The sequence below is a fragment of the Hipposideros armiger genome, unplaced genomic scaffold (genome assembly GCF_001890085.2).
Source record: "Hipposideros armiger isolate ML-2016 unplaced genomic scaffold, ASM189008v1 scaffold_56, whole genome shotgun sequence".
NCBI classification, from domain to species: Eukaryota; Metazoa; Chordata; class Mammalia; order Chiroptera; family Hipposideridae; genus Hipposideros; species Hipposideros armiger.
In genome coordinates, this window is record NW_017731406.1 from 922,195 (window position 1) to 935,803 (window position 13,609).

The 13,609-nt window shown below is 40.1% G+C and overlaps 1 protein-coding gene across 4 annotated transcripts in view; it reads right to left on the reverse strand.

The window, feature by feature from the left end:
- The window catches only part of DIAPH2 (diaphanous related formin 2), an 873,267-nt gene that overhangs the window by 148,319 nt on the left and 711,339 nt on the right, over positions 1-13,609 (reverse strand). For all 4 annotated transcript variants that reach the window (XM_019641102.1, XM_019641101.1, XM_019641103.1 and 1 more), the window contains one exon: positions 10,488-10,583. In XM_019641102.1, the coding sequence (XP_019496647.1) occupies positions 10,488-10,583 (96 nt within the window). The remainder of the gene's footprint in view (positions 1-10,487; positions 10,584-13,609) is intronic.

Sequence of the window (13,609 nt, forward strand, 5' to 3'; positions counted from 1 at the left end):
CACTGTATTTCTGAAGCTGATGTTGAATAATATTGTATGTCAACTATAATTATATATACATATAGTCACGGGACATGGAGTAGAGTGTGGGAATGGAGTCAGTGGAATTGTAATAGATAAGCATGATATCGGTGGTGGGAGGGCAGTAGATGGGGGAGGGGGGTTGTTACTTTGTGAGGGTGAAAAGGATAACTATTGCATTGTTCTGTACACCTGAAACTAACAATAAAAAAAAATTTTTAAAAACAAAAACAAAGGCAGAGCTAGAGACCATACAGGCTCTGTACACTCGACTCAGCCAACTTGTTCTCAGTACAGCTTCTGAAAATTAAGAAACACTGTGCCAAAAAAAAAGAAAGAAAAGAAAAAGAATAGACTGAGCTTTACTGAACTTCTGTGTACAATGATGTTGATGGAAATTTCTATTTCCTTCATCCCCCAAATTTGAAACTTGAGAGAAAGCTTTAGGTACAATATACTGAAAAAGCTTTCATGTAGATTTAATTTTTTTTTATAATTGTGAAGTATGCAATAAGCAGTTATCAAGAGCATATACTGTGTTATACTGAGGTATGTGCCAGGTGCTGAAAATAAATCACAATCTTTTAATAGTGAAAAACAGTCATAAGCTTTTTATTCTATGTCTTTAAGAGAGTTGACACTGAGCATAACCTTGAAAAGCTTCCTGGAATATGTGAAGCACTGTGTTAGGTTCAAGGTATCTGGGCTCATGTTTTTGCAAAGGCAAAAAATACCAATGAACAATACAAGAACTTGAATCTCAGAAGGGTACTGTGAAACCTAAGACACACACTTCCCTCTTCTTTCTTTCCTTCACCTTCCACTCCTCTCATTTTAATGGACACAAGAAAAGGAACTATCAGGAATAAGGTTCAAATTGTAACACACAGGAGAGGTGTGTCCAAAGGTTTCACAAAAATTGGGGGATGGGTAGGGAGTATATTCATTTCCATGTAAATCTAGCTGCCTTTGGCCATTGGGGCAGCAGAATAGATTTGGCTGAAGAGGAAGCAGAATTTACAATTCCTTATCCCTTTTAAGGAAAATACTCAATAATATACTACTGAGTCCATACAAGAGAAATAAGACCATAATCACAATTAGAACAAATAATTATTTCCCTTTAGTTCTGAAAGCAATTCGTTTTCTAGAAAATTTAAGGTACTTATGACAGTCTAATAAATACCTAGTCGGTTAATGTAGTTACAAATGCACAGTGTCTGCTCATATTAGAGTGGTGTCATGCACCTGACATAGAGGGTCCCAACCATTCCTGAATTGAAGGTTTGTAAATAAGCAGTTGGTTGTGAGCTTAGCTACCAACATTAGCATGTCTGTGAATGTCTGACATGGAATTAAAACTACCAAGAGAAATTTATTGCTGCATAATAATTGCTTGTCCTAACTTATTCCATGTTCCAATATCCAAAGGAAGCCTGCTAAATTCATATTCTTATAAAAATCAACTGAAATTGACCTTATCTCCTATTGGCCTGCAATGATCCCAATGAAGAAATGTGTGGCAGAGCTGATTATATTGTGTAGGAGAAAAGACAAGCAAAAGTGATTGAAATTTCCATAGAGAACATCATCAGTGCTTGCTTAGAACAATTTTGCATATAAATAGGACAAAATGGTCTGTGTGTAATTCGTTCTCTAGTTGTCAAAAAACAATCAAGGACAGACTACACAGCAATCTTCTGTTTCTAGCTCCCCCTAATGCAAACCTAGGTCTTAGTAATCAATACATGTATGTGTCTATCCCAAAAGTAAACTTTAATTTCCATAAACAAAAGGAAAACAAAGGACAAACAAAAATTTTGTAACTAAGATAGGTACATACTTCATCATAAGATTCATATTAAGTGATTTTTAAAGAGACACTAAATTAAGCAGTTTTAAGAATTAATAGTATTTTATAACTCAATGCAATCCAGCTTCTACCCCACTTTCAACCCCCTCTAAACATATTCTCCTAAAACTGCTTTTGCTAAGGTCACCAATGTGTTTTTGATAGTTAAATCCAATGGATCCTTTCAAATCCTTATCTGATTGGTCCCCTGGGCTACATCTGATGCTATTCAGCACTTTCTCTTTTGGTTCTCTTCTTTTGGTCTCTGTAATACCACACTAGCTTTTTCTCCCCACACCTCCACAACCAACTCCTTCATGTGCTCCAGCTTCCAAGCTAGTCCCATAAACTGGTGGTTCTCAAATTTTATGGCACATTAAAATCACCTAAAGAACTCTTAAAATATATGCTTGCCCAGGCTCTGACTCCATAGATTTGGATTTTAATTGGTTCTGAGAGGAACTAGACGCATGTATTTCTTAGAAGTACCTCAAAGTAATTCCAGTGTGTAGGTAGGACTGAGAACTAGTGCCACAAACATCTGTTTTCTCCAAGGTTCTCTCTTTGCCCACCACTCTACTCATTTCCCCCAGATTACCTCACCCCCTCTTGTATTTTTAACTCTCATCTGAATGTTGATCAATTATCTAAGATTCCTAGTATTTACCCTCTAGGTATTGCACAGAGGTGACCAAGCTAACTAATGCTATTGAGAACACTAAGTGTGACTGGCCAAGGGGTATTGGATTTGCTTCTCCCTCACCACGTCCTTTCCCTCCTCTCAAGAGAATCACACATGCACTATGACCCACCCAGGTCTGACTTCCACCACTTGCAAACCAGTTAATTCTAATGTTGATCAAGATTTTCTGAAGATGGCTCCATCCCTTTGGTATCCTTTCCCAACGCCCCCTCCCCCAGCTTCTACCCACTTAACTCAAGAACGTCTTTCCTCCACCCCCACTCCCCACCCCCGTCCATTCTTTCTCTGTATGAGCTATAAATGTCCTTCATTTTAACTTATGAGAATAGAACTCAGCATTAGATGGCTGTGAAACATTTATCACACAATAGATGAGAAAGTGCTTTGTTAACTATAAAGCGCTAGCATGCTAAAGTCTTTTAACTATATGACACAGTCTATACTTAATAAATACAATTGAATTAAGAGGGGAAAAAGCCATATATTTGGGAGTAAAACTAGGCATAATTTATGATTGGCAACTCCATTCAAGATGCTTCAAAGTGTCTCGTGTTTCCTGTCAGAATCTCTGGAAGAAATACAATTCATCTTTTCATTCTCTAACTACCTTGTTTTCCTTCAAGCCCCAGCATGTAAGGTACAAAAGATATTCTTCATTCTTTAATCCATTAGAACCTGGCTCTTGGCCATCACTGTTCTACTGAAACTACTCAGGGAACGGCCAACTGGTACCTGCTAGGTGACAAACCCATTTGTCTATTTTCAGTCGCCATTCTATTTAACTGTCTGCAGGACATGATGAGTCTGTTGACTTTCTCCATTCTGAAATTCTCTACCCTCAGTCTTCCAGGCATCACTTGAGCTACTTCTCCTCTCTTTCTGACCATGTATTTTCCCCTCAGTGGCCTTTGTTGATTCCTCTTTTGCCTCTTAAATATTGTAATTCCCCAAAGCACAAATCTTGGCTCTCATTGGACATACTCCTCCTAGGTGATCACAACTTATGATCCATCACAACTTATGAACCATATATATGCAGATGTCCCCAAAATTTGTTATCTCCAGCCTCAGCCCCTCTTGCTTGTGTGTGTGCATGTGTGTGTTTGTATGTATGTGTGTGTGTATGTATGTGTGTGTGTGTAATTATGTAAACCTCTACTCAAAAATCTCTGCTGGCTCTTTGTTGTTGCGATTAACTTGTCATCATTGCCACTGTACCTTCCGTATCTCCTTTGCGTGTATTTGCCATTTCATTTTCCTGAAATACCTATTCCTCCTGTTCTCCTCCAGACAAAACTACCATTCATCCTTCAAAACACAGCTCAAATGCCATTTTCATCATGGAACCTTTCTTGAATTCTCTTGGCAATTAGTTGCTCTTGTAGCACTTTCCGCGTACTTATATCATAGTTTTCATACTATGCATACATCTGTTTTCCCCATGGCACTCTGAGTCCTTGAGGGCAAGGCCCATGCTTTGTCTAGCTTTGTACTCCAGGGCCCTAGCCCTGTTGTCTGGCCCCTAGTATCTGATCAATAAGTATTATTTGGATGAATGCCATGTTTTTGCTTATTTGCTTTCATTATGTCATTTTTTACTAGATTTGAATTGCACATTAAAACACAACAACTATACTATAGACAAAGCAGGGTTTAGTTGGCTAGTCTAAGATTGTAACTCGAAATAGCGACTGAGGAGCCTCATGGGAAAGAACTCATCCTAAGGGAGAAAGAAGTAAACAGCTTTGAATGAATGACCAGCTTGACCTAGTAATAATGAAAGAGAAACAAACGAAAACCCCAACAGACCTTGGTCATAGAAAAGGGAGGATAATACCGAGCAGTACATGGAATCTGTCATTGGCTTGTCTTTGGGCCTTGCTGTATGAGGTCAAATCCTACGGAGAATAAGAACGCTATTAAAGCTGAAGGTTGTTTGTCTAAAGACGTTGTTGGTAAGATGTGAGATATAAGTAGGGCTGCTTGGTACACTGGTGGCATGCCACACTAAAGGAAGAGAGAGGCATTTCCCCCACTCTGCTACTGACCACGGTCAAGCTCTGGCATCGCGAGGGCGCGACAGTGCCAGCTGTAACCAACAGCAGGCGTGGAAAGGCATGGGATCATAGGTGACCGCATAGGGACAGTGCTGAGTGACTGTGTTTCTGAAGTGCCCCAAGAACTTCTAGAAATGCTTCAGAGATCCCTTATAGGCAACTGAGGTCCCAGGTGTGCACATGGAGAGAAGAGCAGGAGAATGTGGGTTTTGTTTTGCTATAAGGATATTTTCCCTAATACTTAGAGTTTGTCTTTTTCCTCTGTTGAATATCATTGTTTCTTGTTTCTTATCTGTTCTCAAATGGTAAATTATACCTTCTCATTTATACTGTTATCTTGCTGATCCATAAAACTAGGATCATGTGTCTCCTGAGTTTCTTCTGTTTTTTCAAATTGAGTGTTCGTGGTTGCCCTGTGTGGTTCTAAAACCAAATTACATTTATTCTGTTTCCTGGTTTCATTTCTTTATAATGCTTCTCTTGTGTGTGTGTGTGTGTGTGTGTGTGTGTGTGTGTGTGTGTTTAATGTCTAGCGCTATATATCAAAATCTAGTCACAGCCTAAATAGCTAAGTTAGATATGTACTGCTGAGAAGCCTGTTTATATGTCCTTACAGTGGGCAAAGAATGGAGAAGTCAAGTTGGGTCAAGCAGGAGAAGCAAGCGCTAAGTATCCATAGCTACTCTGCAATAAAAAGATGCGGCCTTGCGTATTCATATTTAAGTGTGCTTTTCAGTCCTGCAAGGCTTTCCCTCTGTTTGTTTTTGTTTTGTTTTTTCTTCCCTCCAAAGCTTACTTTTGCTCTTATAATGATAAAATCAGGAATGCTGATGGGCAATTCTTTTTTTTCCTTTTTTTTTAATTGGGGATTTGGGGGAGGGGAACAGACTTGGGGAATTGGGGAGGGGGACCAGCCAAGTTGTTGTCTTCAATCTTAGTTGTGGAAGGCACCAGTCGCCATCTGGCTGACCATCGGCAACTCGTGGTCTCTAAGCTCAAGATGCCAAGTTCAGTCTGAGTTGCAGGCGGGCGTAGCCCACCATCGAACAGGCAGTCTTGTTGTTAGGATCACGTGCTCTCACCAGCTGAGCCATCCTGCCACCTGCTGGCAGCTCAGCAGCAGCTCAGCTCGGGAGCAGCGTCACTGGCCCATGTGGGAATTGAACCGGCGGTCCTGTTGCTCAGAGCTCGTGCTCTTAAGCTAATTTTTAGCCAACTGAGCCACTCGGCCGGTCCCCTGATTGGCAATTCTTGACAAAGTGGATTGCGAACATATGGAACTTACTACCGGAAGTGCAAACAAAGAGGGTCCAGAAAGATTTCGCAAAATTCATAGATGATAGATCCATACTAGGAAAACTGAGATGGTCCTTGTACCCACCAAGCTTCTAGAAAGCACAGTTCATATCCTAGAGGTGCAAAGGCTCTCGAGAGGTGAGAGGATGGGGCAAGTTACTCTAACTCCTGTGCTGCACGAGCACACAATTCCTATCTCATTATGGCACAATAAGATTGTGTTGCAATTTTATGACGTGGCTTACATTCATGTTTTCCCAAACAGTATGTAAACTCCTTGAGGCAAACGGCCCATTTGGTGCTGCATCCTCAGTACCTCCTAAGCCCGTACACGACACCCAGGAGACATTCAATAGAACTGCTCGATTTTTGAATGAATCCGATCTGTCCCTATAGCCTCCCTGTCGACTCATTGGTTAGCTCCTGATTTCTGCTCCCAGTTCCAACTCAATATTGAAAAGATTCCCTTAAAAAGTCACTAGAAAGCTCCTAACCAGCAAATGGTTGGACTTGATTCTTTTTGATTCCACTACAGTGCATGTCATTGTTGAATATGCCCAGCTCTTTCCTTCTTAATACTTCCCTCTTCTTTTGCTTCTAGAAAAACAGTGTCTGGATTCTCCTTCTATCCGCCCAACGCTCCTTGTCTATCTTCTTTGCTAGTGCTACTTTTAGCCCCTGAGTGGAGGCATATTCAAGGTTCTGGTTTTGGATTTCTTTTCTCTTCATAATACCTCTAACAATCGCTTCCATTTCCACACTATAACCAGAAAGCTCATGAACTCAATCATCTTAATATGAAATCTACACCCATATTTCCGAGAAACTTCTGAGCATCTTGACCTCAGTGCTCGGCTACCACTTTCAGTTTCACTTACCGAAAACAGAATTAACCTTCTATCAGCGCTCCTTTTCCTGATGGCAATAGTTTTCTTTCGTAGCCCAACTGTCCTTCCAAACTAATCACACTCAAAACCCTGGGATCATATTTGACTCCTGCTTGCTCCTTTTCCCCTAAGCTATCTCCTTGGACTAAGAATATGATGGTAGAGTCCTACTTCATCACTCGCATTTCTATAGATTAGATGTCCTAATACACAACTTTGCTTATGCTCCTCTGCTGCTTAAAAGCCTTCAGTATATCCTCCTTGCCTAAAGAATGATATGCTAGCACCTTAGTCTCTTACTCAAGCACTCCATGATGTGGGCACCAACCTACTTTTCCAGAATTAGTTCCATACTTTTACATGTTAAACAGCCTATTTTCTTACTAGCTGTGTTATTTGCCATTCTCCCCAAATGCTTTATTTTCTTACCTCTGTATTTTTCTTAATGACATTTCCTGTGATAAAAATGCCCATTATCCCCACCTCGAACTTCTATTGCTGAAATCCATACTCATCCTTCTAAGCTTTTTTCTCTGTGATTTTTCCCCCCGATATGTTCAATAAGGCATGATAGTTCCCGTCTTTGAACTCACATAATATGTTATTAACACCTCTTGCACATGCCTATGATCATCTGCCTTATTTTGCAGTACTTCTTATCCTTCCATTAAGACACAAGGGTCTTACAGCTAAGGAGATCGTATCTTAACTATTTCTGTATCTTCCATCTTGTCAAGCACAGTACCTTTCGCAGAAGTACGATAAATTCATGAATGTTTAGGGGCTCATCTCCTAATCTCAGAGTTTGACACCGGCAAAGCTGCAATCTGGGTTGATATTCAGCCCGCATGAATTAGCACAACCACAGTGGCTACTTATTGCTGTGTACATTTTGACAAGTTGGGGCCTGCGTTACGTCAGCTATTAATATTTTCAATATCACTCCTGAAATGAGAGTCTTCCTTAAGATGTTTCTTGGTGCTCATAACAGAAACAGCACACTCAGCTGAATGGGCTGCACACGGTATTTGGGTGCTCCTTCCAAATTACCTACTGTGGGTGGCTCTCGGGGAGGGGACACAGGCTCAGTGCGGAAGATCTGTAATTTAGGCAACCAATGATACCATTTATTAACGTTTCCATTTTCTAATGACCAATACAGACTATCACCTCATTTTGTTTAAATGTGGAACTGAAAACACTGCAATTCAAAGCAGAATCGTAGAGCTCTGTATTTTACATACTGTGATTTCCATCTGTAAGCGGTGGTACTGGAGTTGGCAAGCAGAAAACTACATCTCTGCTGTTGGTAGTTGGCTCTAATTTCAGAGTTTTGGTTTTTTCCTCTTATTCGACTTTACTTGGAGAAAACAGCCCCTTTTAAAAATAATTTCGTTTTACTGCTTGTTTCTCATCATAGCGAAGTGGAGATTATTGGACAGCAGCAAGGGTGCCGGTGGTGAACAGGGAAAGTGTAACAATATAAAGTCAATGGGACATTGGAAAGGAACCACGTAAGGTACCCAAGAAAGTTGACACCAAAGGGGGCCAGCAGGAAAAGATGATGTAGCTAGGAACGGAAGAAACAAGGAGGAAATCTGGAAGAGCCCCTGGTTCTGTTGCTTGTAGAACGGGGCAAACAGATGGGAGAGTTTGGGGCAGACTTGACCACTCTGTGTCTGCCTTCCCCTCTCCCTCGCGTCAGCTCTTCCACTGATGTCCAAGATGCTGTACCAACCATTGCCACTGCCTGCCCTCTAGTTTCCTCTTACCGCTGGACATTTGCACTGGCTGCTGCCACTTGGAATGACTGCCAGGGCTAACTAGGCTGATATTTTGACCCTATGTGTTCATGGAGGCACTCCAGCTACAAACCAAAGGCGATCCCAATTTAGATTACTTGGAATCAGTACCCTAAAATTATGCAGTTTCTAAATACATTCTTGGTGTTTCACAGTTGACAACACTATATTCCCTTAAGTACCAGACTAACAGAAACCCCATGGAATGTTCGCTGTCTCCCAGCAGTCTTTCTAGAGTCAGTCTGAGGTGTGAGACGAATCAGACAGGGGCCTTAGCAAATGTATTTTTAAAATAAACACACTAGAAAGATGATGACAGTTCTTTGAAGGCACAGAGGAGCATGCTTTTACTTATCAGCTGCTCAGCAGAGAGCTGAATTGATATAACAATTATTTCAATTTGCTTTTCACTGACTATTAATGCTGTGATGGTTCACGAAAGAGTGGTGAAGGTTTCCGTTTTCCCTAAGAGGTGAAAGAGGGCCCCTGATGGCACGGGAGAACATTTCTCATTTCACAGATAAAGACTGAGGAGAGATGGAAAGGCTGCCTCCTAGTTACAGATTAGTAGTGCTCCTAACACTCTGCCATGCAGCATTACCTTAAGAAATGAATATGAACATATGAATATAGATTTGAATTTTCTTTCCTCCAGTCTTCCACATCTTCAATGTCTTCATACACACAAAGCAGTCTTATACTCCAGCCAAAACGCTTCTCTGTATTCAACCATATCACACCTTCAGGGTAAACTATCCATCAGGAGTCACCCAAACATAAAAAGGATGAATGTAACGTATACTGTCTCCTGCCACGAGCTTCACCATTGCCAACAGCTGCCTGGACAACTCTGCACTGGGCTTCGTTTCTTTCACTGGTTTGTTGGGAGTACAATGGTTTGGAGAGCCTCAATTTCCACTGGAATGACGTCTGATAGCTTCCAGTCCAAATACAGAATATTTTTTGAATTGTAGGCTATTCAAGGTGAATCTTATTTATCTAAATTAAGCAGAGCTTACATATTTACTATTCATTTTCCTATTTTCATTTCCTTCTCCCTATAGCTTTACAGCCCATGAAGAAGACTGTTTAAATCAATGCACCTAATTTCTTTCTCTACTTTAAGAAAGATATGAACTAAAAAATATCAAAACTTACTTCGAGGAGATGGATAGGTTGGCCTATTTGGATTATCCTGAGGGGAGCTATTATTTACTTCAGCCACAGTGTATAAACAGAGAAGGCAAGCAACTTTATAGTTATACTTGAGTGAGGGAGGTTGTTTTGCTTCCTTCATGTTTTTTCTTCCCCTGAGATCAACTTTCATAGTGTGGCTTGGTGACTAATTAAAAACACACACAAACATGTGTTCCAATGCTTTGGGATTTGGGGGGACCTTGGATTATCTTTGCCTCTCTTCTCTTTATTAACATGGAGGATAACTGCACTGCAAGGCCAAAATGGCCTCTGGAACGAATCATTATCTCAGTTTCCTCACCTGTAATAGCTAATGTGGACATCCTTATGGCCAATTACTTTTAATGATTTAATTACATTTATGGTTTTAAACCACACCTTCCACCCAAACCACATGCTCATAAAATAACAATTAAAAATATTTAATATTAAACACAGTGGGAGCCCTTATTTCTGATTTTTTTTTTGCGAAGTCTACAGTTACCTGAAGATATTTTTATTGGGTTGAAACTTGCAATCATGTAGATGTAGAGGCCTACTGAGAATTCACACATGAACTGAGATCAACTGTCAAAAAAAAAAATCTTCACCGGGAAGGCTTTTTCCCTCCCTTTAGTCCTTGGCTCTGAACATTCACATTTTACAATATCACGTGAGCTGGAAGGGTCTTACCTGGATTCCTGGGAATCCGTTTTCTGCGGTCTCGAAACGCTGCACCTGATTGTAGGGCTTCTAGAAGATTATCCATCACTCCAGTCTCATCGCCCTCTGGAGGAAAGGAGAAATCGGAATTAATCTTGGAGCAATTAAAGTGAAACTACAGGAAAATAAAGGGGGAAAACTCCTGTCAGATTTACATAATACCCTAAATTAAAGACATATATCTGTTTTAACATAATGGATCCTGTCAGTTTCTGGCACCACACACTACTTTGCTTATTACACACCATTAAGCAAAATTCATGCCAATCCCACTGTTCTTTCAACTTAAAGACCTTGTCTTTTGTATTATTGATGACACGCTCAGTATGCAAATAAACAGTAGCTGATCAGCGACTGCTGCCTTCCTGTTAAGATTCTTATAAGATATTCCTAAGCAAGAAACCATTGACCCGGCTTAATGCAATCAATGCACAGGGTGTGATTTGATGAAGCGCAGTTACACAAGGTTAAATACTGATTGTATTAATACCTTCAGCATTCAACCATCATCGGCGATTATCTCCAAAGACACTATTTGCAAAACACATTTGCATTCAATTCCTACCTAATCCATATCCTTTCCCCATTTCAAAATGCTGACATTGTAGAAGGAAAAGGTGACCACATCATAGGAAAGGCCACATTTTTATATTTGAGCAACATTAGCCAGAGTCTCATCATCACTTTTAGAATGCTGCTGTGTTTCTAAGCTTTTCCTATGGGAAAGAACTGTTCAGAATGCATGAGCGGAGTGCGCCAAAGATGTTCATGGAAATTCCTAATGGAAACGTATGTAGAACATTTCACCTTTGACAACTCTGGCCATCCAAAACACTTTTAAGATTTGTTAGAGCATTTGTCTCAAGGTGTCAGTTGCTAGAAACTCTTGACTACACCGTGGATAACGTATGGGGAGCTGGGGCCCCCTTTCCCAAATGGCCTAACTGATGAAAAGGACCCTGACTAGATGGTTAATTTGTGTGAAAGCTAAATGTGTGGGTCTGGGGTAGCAGAAATTTGTAGGCAGGAGGGTTAAGAGAACAAAGAGGGAGGCGTGAAGGAGAAAAAATTGCTTCTTAGGCTGCTCCAAAGTCAAATTTAGGACAATGGGGTATCAGGTCACAGAAATAAGGTATTCTCTTATGTGGCAAGAGCAAGTTGAAATCTTTTCTGATACTGCTCTTCATTTGACTTGAGATTTCTTCGATAATTATACTCCTTTATTCTAAAATGAATTCTCTAGGACTGGATACTGAAAGAAAAAAAAAAGGGAAACACAGAGGTTCTCAGGTCTAATATTTGGTGAAAACAGGAAAAATGAAAGAAAAGTAGAACCCTAGTGACACAGAGGGAAAGAAAATTATGCACTTTTAAGAACATTAAGGCTGCAGACACATCTGAACCATTACACGCTCTTTACAATAGAAAAAAAAGAGGAACAGCAAGTAGTTTGCTGTGGCTGGAATGTATCTGGGAAAATTAAATGTTACGCAGTAGGCACTTTACATTTGTTATATCTTCTAATCCTCTCAACAACACATTGAAATAAGTATTATCTCAGTTTTTCAACTGGGGACATTGAAACTTAGAGTCTTTAAGCATCTTGCTCCATCTCACACAGCTGGCATGTGGAGGGGCCCAGGTATGAACCCAAATCAGGGCCCAGGTATGAACTCAGACCAATTTGACACCAAGACCAGCCCTCTTTGTGTGACAGCTAGCAGAAGATGAAATGGACTAAGCATATGGTGGCCAGATGACGAAAGATCATAATTTTATGATATCAGTTTGGGCATTCTCCTATAAACCAGCGCTGTCCAACAGATATACAATGCATGCCAGAAATGTGACTCACATAAATAATTTTAAATTTTCTAGTAGCCATATTAAAAAAATAAAAACAGGTGATATTAATTTGAATACGTTAAGTAAATATTTAATTCATTATATAAAACAATGATATTTTACATTTGTTTTATCAGACCAAATCTTAGAAATCTAACATGCTTTTATTTTGGCACTTTTCACTTCAGATTAATGACATTTCAAGTGCTCAATCGTTACATGTGGCTTCTGGCTACTGTATTGAACAGCGCAGCTATAAGCAAAGGAAGTGACTTGATCAGATTTATACTTTTCCAAGACTAGTCATACAGCACTATGGTGGATGACTCAGGATGGCATGACAGAAGGCAGAGAGATATTTAGGAGCTCAGTGTAACTGTCTACGAGATAAAGGACTAAACCAAAGGGACAGCAGAGTGTCTGGAGAGGATGGATATTTTGAAGGTATTAATGAAGTCAATAGAACCTGGTTGGGAAGGTGAGATCAAGGGGGAGAGAAAGAGTCTAGATGACCAGGGATGACCAAACAGGTTTGGGAAAATGTGGTTATTTTTTCTTGAGACTTCTAAAAGGAATATCTAAGTAGAAATATTTACTAAGAAATTGGAAATATGAGTCTGGAACCCAGGAGTCAAGTCTGGGCTGGAGCTAGAAGATTTGAGTGCTGTTGGAAGATGAATGAGAAGAGGAGGGGGCATACATAGCATGCAATTCCTGAGGACCCCAATTTTTAATAGGAAGTCTGGAGAAGCAGAACTGCAAAGAAAACATGGGAGAAATTGCTAGAGATACAGAAGTACAACCAAATAAGAGAGCCACAGTACAACTGAATTTCATGTAATCCTTATAAAAATAGTCATTATAGAGACAATGTAGAAAGATGAATATATGTATACAAGTGAAAACAACAGAATACAAAATAGAATGTGTTCGTGATTTTACATAAATAATATGCAAAGTGAAAAAATTTATAACATAATTACATTTTGGGTACCATTTCATTAAAATTCTCTAATGCTATTATATTGTGTACAGATTAAAAAGATGGAAAAAAGGGCCGGCCGAGTGGCTCAGTTGGTTAAGAGTTAGCTTAAGAGCGTGAGCTCTGAGCAACAGGGCCGCTGGTTCGATTCCCCCATGGGCCAGTGACTCTCCGCCCAAGCTGAGCTGCCGCTGAGCTGCCAACAGGTGGCAGGATGGCTCAACTGGTGAGAGAACATGCTCCTAACAACAAGACTGCCTGTTCC